General features: G+C 43.7%; 1 protein-coding gene across 1 annotated transcript in view; it reads left to right on the top strand.

Annotated features, from left to right (window-relative positions):
* The window catches only part of LOC119590051 (N6-adenosine-methyltransferase subunit METTL3-like), a 16643-nt gene extending 11752 nt beyond the window's left edge, over nucleotides 1-4891 (top strand). Inside the window, 3 exon segments of the mRNA XM_037938792.1 lie at nucleotides 3548-3695; nucleotides 3807-3982; nucleotides 4498-4891. Of these exon segments, the coding sequence (XP_037794720.1) occupies nucleotides 3548-3695; nucleotides 3807-3982; nucleotides 4498-4609 (436 nt within the window). The 3' untranslated portion in view covers nucleotides 4610-4891.
* Nucleotides 4892-5138: the final 247 nt, after the last annotated feature.

The following is a 5138-nucleotide window of genomic DNA, read 5'->3' on the forward strand; positions in this document are numbered from 1 at the left end:
CAAGAGGAGGGACTGAAGGGGTTTCCCCAACACCCCCCAAAGTCCTGATCTTGGTCTTGGTCCGGAAAACCTCTAGCCTGGGGGCTTCGCCCCCCATTGCTAAATGAAATCGGGGGAACCCGCCAAAAAGTGACCCCAAAGGGACTCAGATAGGATGGCAACATCTTTGGAAAAAGTCAAGGCCCCGGATTTTAATATTGCCTATGTTGCCCGCACGGGATTTTGGCTAGTAGCTCGGGCCCATTACCAGTCCATACAATTGTTGAAAAGTGTGGGGGCAAGGGGACACACCCTTCCCTCCCCCCTAAATTTAACGGGGAAAAGAAGTTCGACATCCCCCCACCACATTTTACAGCACTTTCAGTACCAGAAAGGGAGGCTTGCTATCAGGCCAAAATTCCTGTGTGGGAAATTTCCTCTGAGCCCCCGGATTCCCAAAAGGGGTTCCCGATGAAACCGAGTAAAAACGCCTTTTTGGAGGCGAGTGGGGTTTGCGAGAAACCCCCCCACGCCCAAAACTCACGAGGGCTTTCCCACAATTACCCCGAAGCGCTAGTTTTCCCGGTCTATTTTTGCCCTTGCCAGGAGAAAACCAAAACGGATTCTTTTTCAGAAGAATGTGGGCGAGAACCTTGCCTGGTATGCTGGGGCAGGTTTTAATGCCAAAGGTAGTTGCTTTCAGTTCCATCGGGGTCCCCTTTTCCCCCTTTCCCGAGAGGGGTGGCCCGGCCCCCCCACAGGTTTAGGGGGGAAAGGTACCAAGGGCTGGGCCCAAAAGGCAGTCGGACTGTATGCAGGGCCCCCACCATAGGGTTTAACCCCCCGCCTTTAGCAGTTCAGCAGGAATATCCATATGCCCGCGCTTTCCCACTCTTCAGTTGGAAATCGCCAGCCCCAACCTCTGTTAGGGTAGGAGGTTCCTGCTGATGGGTGGGTCCGGCACAGGCACCGAGGGCACCGGGTTTTCATCCAAACTAAAATGTTGGAGGGGCCCCCCTGGTACAACTGTTTAAAAATTTCTAGCCCCCCTTCACGAACCCCAAAATGATCGGAGATGATCCGTCCATTTCCCCTGATTCCCGGACCCGCATTTTCTGTGAGGAAAGGGGTTGGGTTTTATTTTTTTCAAGCTTTGGGAGGCAGGGCGAAGGGCTTTTCCAAAAAAATGGCCCTTTGAACCCCCTCAGCAAGATTTTCCGGAAAAAGACTGTTCCTTGGCCCTTCTCAGCAGTGGGCCGGGCCCCACGCACCATTGGGAAAAAAAGCAAGACTTGATTCCCCTTCAGCCCCCAGGGGCCCGGGGGAAATGCTTCAGTGGGGCCCCTAAGTCCCCCCAGGGAAAATGGTATTCTGCCTTGTCCCTTTGGCCCTACGCCAATGGACCCCCTGAGCTGCTTCGAGTGCTACGCGGGTTGAAAAGGGCTCCCCCAGAGCAAAATGGGCCGTAGGGGTTTCGGGGGCTGTTAAAACGGTCAGAGACTCCGTTTTTAAAAACCCCCGGGCACACTCCTCCCCCCTTAGTCGTCCAAATGGAAAAACCTTAGGGTGGCCCCCTGGAGGGACGGGGAGGGTTTTAAGGGACCCGCAGGGGAGCCCCCAAGCAGCCTTTTGGGGCGGTGCCACAGAAAAAACCCGCCCCTCCCCCCAAACCCCGCAGTTCTGAGGACCTCCATCACGTGCTGACAAGAATGTGGGCATCTCCCCTTTGGCCCCATTACCCATATCGGGTTACCAAGTCCAGCGATTCCGGGTTTTTGGGGCGCTTGGGGGAAACCCGGAGCCAGAGATTTCCCCAAATTTTTTGGGACCTTTTTTTTGCAAAGTCCCGGAGAAGGAGGGGTATTCCACGCTGCTGGGATCAGCTTTCCCCCCCATGGAGGCCCACAGGAAAATCTCGTAGCCCGCTCGGTCACGCCGGATACCACATTTTAAGTTTGCCCAGAACAATGCAATGTTCACCCGGGCAAAACGTCTGCCAAATGCGAGTTTGGCGTAGAACGCCCCCTTTCAAAATCGGTTTTTTTATACATCGGGAGGGGCGTATACAGCAATAAAAACAAGAAAACCCCAAAAACAAGGGTTTAGTCTCAATGCCATGATAGCTCATCAAAACCCGGGGTCCATCGACTACCGCGGGCTGAAAACGACTGGAAAGTTTTATGGCTACCCCCTGGAGGTGGTGACCACGCACGGCCCCACCAGTATAGGTGTAACCACCCACAAATGATCGTTTCCGCTACCAAAGGGCCCTTTTAAACCCCTGAGAGGGCAGCCACCCCAAATCCCATCGCTTCAATTCCCCGGGTAGGGAGAGGTAACCCCTCATCCTGCCCCAAGGACCGGGGGTTCCAAGCGCCTACCCGGGAAAACACGCCCCGAGGTTTAAACCTCGGGGGGTCCCCTCCGGGTGCACGCCACCTCTGGGCCCCCCCCGCCAAAACAGCCCAAATAAAGGGGGTCGGCAGGCTGTGGGACCGCCTAGTCCTATAATATATATATATATATATATATATATATATATATATATATAATATATATGCAATATGTATATGTATATATTGTATAAATATATATATGTGTGTATATATGTATGTATGTATATATATGAATATATATCACACACACACACACACACACACACACACACACACACACACACACACACACACACACACACACACACACACACACAAACAAACAAACACACACAGTTTGCTGTCACTTGCAACTTTATTCTGGCAACTCCTGCGACACTGCTGGTGCCAAAACGTATTGGTCTATGCCATTCCTTTGGATCCATTAGTTGCATGGAGAGGGAGCATATTACATAGGCAACAGCTTGCTCCACACATTCTTTTGCCCAGGCATTGGCACTGCCTATATTGGAGGGGGTCTATGACATTGACTGGCTGTCGATACACACATACATATACATATATACATACACATGTATGTACGTATATATGTATATATACACATATTCATACACATGTATGTATATGCATGTATATATGTATATATGTATATATGTATATATATATATATAGTGTATATATATGTATATATATACATTTATATGTATATATGTATGTATATACATATATATGTATACATGTATGTATATACATATTTATGTATACATATATGTATATGTATATATACACACACACACACACACACACAAATATATATATATATATATATATATATATATATATATATATATATATATATATATGTATGTATGTATAGATATTACATATATAATATAGACATGTATGTATGTATGTGTATATTATATATATGTGTATATACACACATATACAATATATATATTATATTATAGTATATGTATATATATATATGTATATAATATAGTATATATATATATGTATATATATATCTAATATATATAATATTTATATATATATGTATATATATATATATATATTATATATATGTATATATATGTATATATATGAATTGATGTTTTTTCTCTTTGTAAATAAAATATAACAATTATTTTATAATTATTTTATGCTTCTAGAGCCATGGAACTTGGTAGAGAGTGCCTTAAGCTCTGGGGTTATGAACGCGTTGACGAAATCATCTGGGTGAAAACGAATCAGCTTCAGCGTATTATTCGCACAGGCAGAACAGGCCATTGGTTGAATCATGGCAAGGAACATTGTTTGGTAAGTACTTTTGTCCTTTTTATTCAGTGCTTACGGTGCTAAAATTACAACTAAATCTCCAAAGTTGATGAAAAATGTTGTCCTCACCCAAGCGCATGAAACCTCTTTCAGGTGGGAATGAAGGGGAACCCCAAAGTAAACAGAGGCCTGGATGGGGATGTCATTGTGGCTGAGGTTCGCGCCACGAGTCACAAACCGGATGAAATCTATGGCATCATTGAGCGTCTCTCCCCTGGCACGCGCAAGCTGGAACTGTTCGGGCGGCCTCACAATGTGCAGCCAAATTGGTGGGTTCACTTTGTTTTATTTTTCGCTTCGGTTATTATTTCTGGCACTGCATTACACTGTGATGTAGGATTTTTCACTTATTTGTTGGTTGAGTTAAAGTCCCTGTCATTACTATTGTTATTTGATGAATGTACTAAGTAACATGCTTTTTGAAAGGGAAGGCAGTGTTTTTATTACTTTTTGTAAAGGGAGGAGACTATAGTTAAATGAATCTTTAAAAACAAGAGCCGTGCTTTGGAAATATACTATTGATATAAAAAGAAATATATGGTTACTAAAAATAAAGTTCTCCATATAAAGTCCAGTTTTTACTAAAACACACATTTATTCAAAAAGTGATTCAGTGATTGATGTAAAAATGGTAGGGTCATGCAAGAAGAAATTCTGTGTTTATTCACAGAGATCGTATGTAACATATAGATTGGCTGTTTACTTCATCAGAAAATGACACAAAAAAGTAGAAAATAAATAATTTAGACAAGAATAGTCTAACCAAATACCTGCTCTTTCTCAGGGTGACCCTCGGCAACCAGCTGGAGGGTGTAAATCTCCTGGAGGAAGACCTGGTCAAGGCATTTAAAGAGCGATATCCAGACGGTATATGTTGCAAGCAGACACCCCAGTAGTATGATCATTGATTGTTGAGATCCCGGCGTTTATCTTGGTGTTTTGGAACGCGCCCAGCTGACCAAAATGAAGGACAGTGTAGAGCTATATTTTACCAAAGTATAATAATTGGAAAAATTCTCTGTGGAATTGTGTAAAGATTTTTTAAATAATGCCCTGTGAATGAAAATTCTGCTGTAATATTTGTGTATTGCTCGTCGCCTTGGATTAACATTATTGGCACTGATTATTGTCAGCAGTTGGAGATTTTGTTACTATTCGTTATTAAAATGTAATTTTTACTTGGCTTATGATTTCCCGAAAAAAGTAAATTTTGCATGACCATTGTAACACCGTTGTGTAATAACGATAAAGAAAAGATAATAACAATATTATATATATATATATATATATATATATATATATATATATACATATATAGATACACACACACACACACACACACACGCACGCACGCACGCACGCACGCACGCACGCACGCACGCACGCACGCACGCACGCACGCACGCACGCACGCATGCACGCACG

This window comes from Penaeus monodon, chromosome 26, assembly GCF_015228065.2.
Source record: "Penaeus monodon isolate SGIC_2016 chromosome 26, NSTDA_Pmon_1, whole genome shotgun sequence".
Classification (NCBI taxonomy): domain Eukaryota; kingdom Metazoa; phylum Arthropoda; class Malacostraca; order Decapoda; family Penaeidae; genus Penaeus; species Penaeus monodon.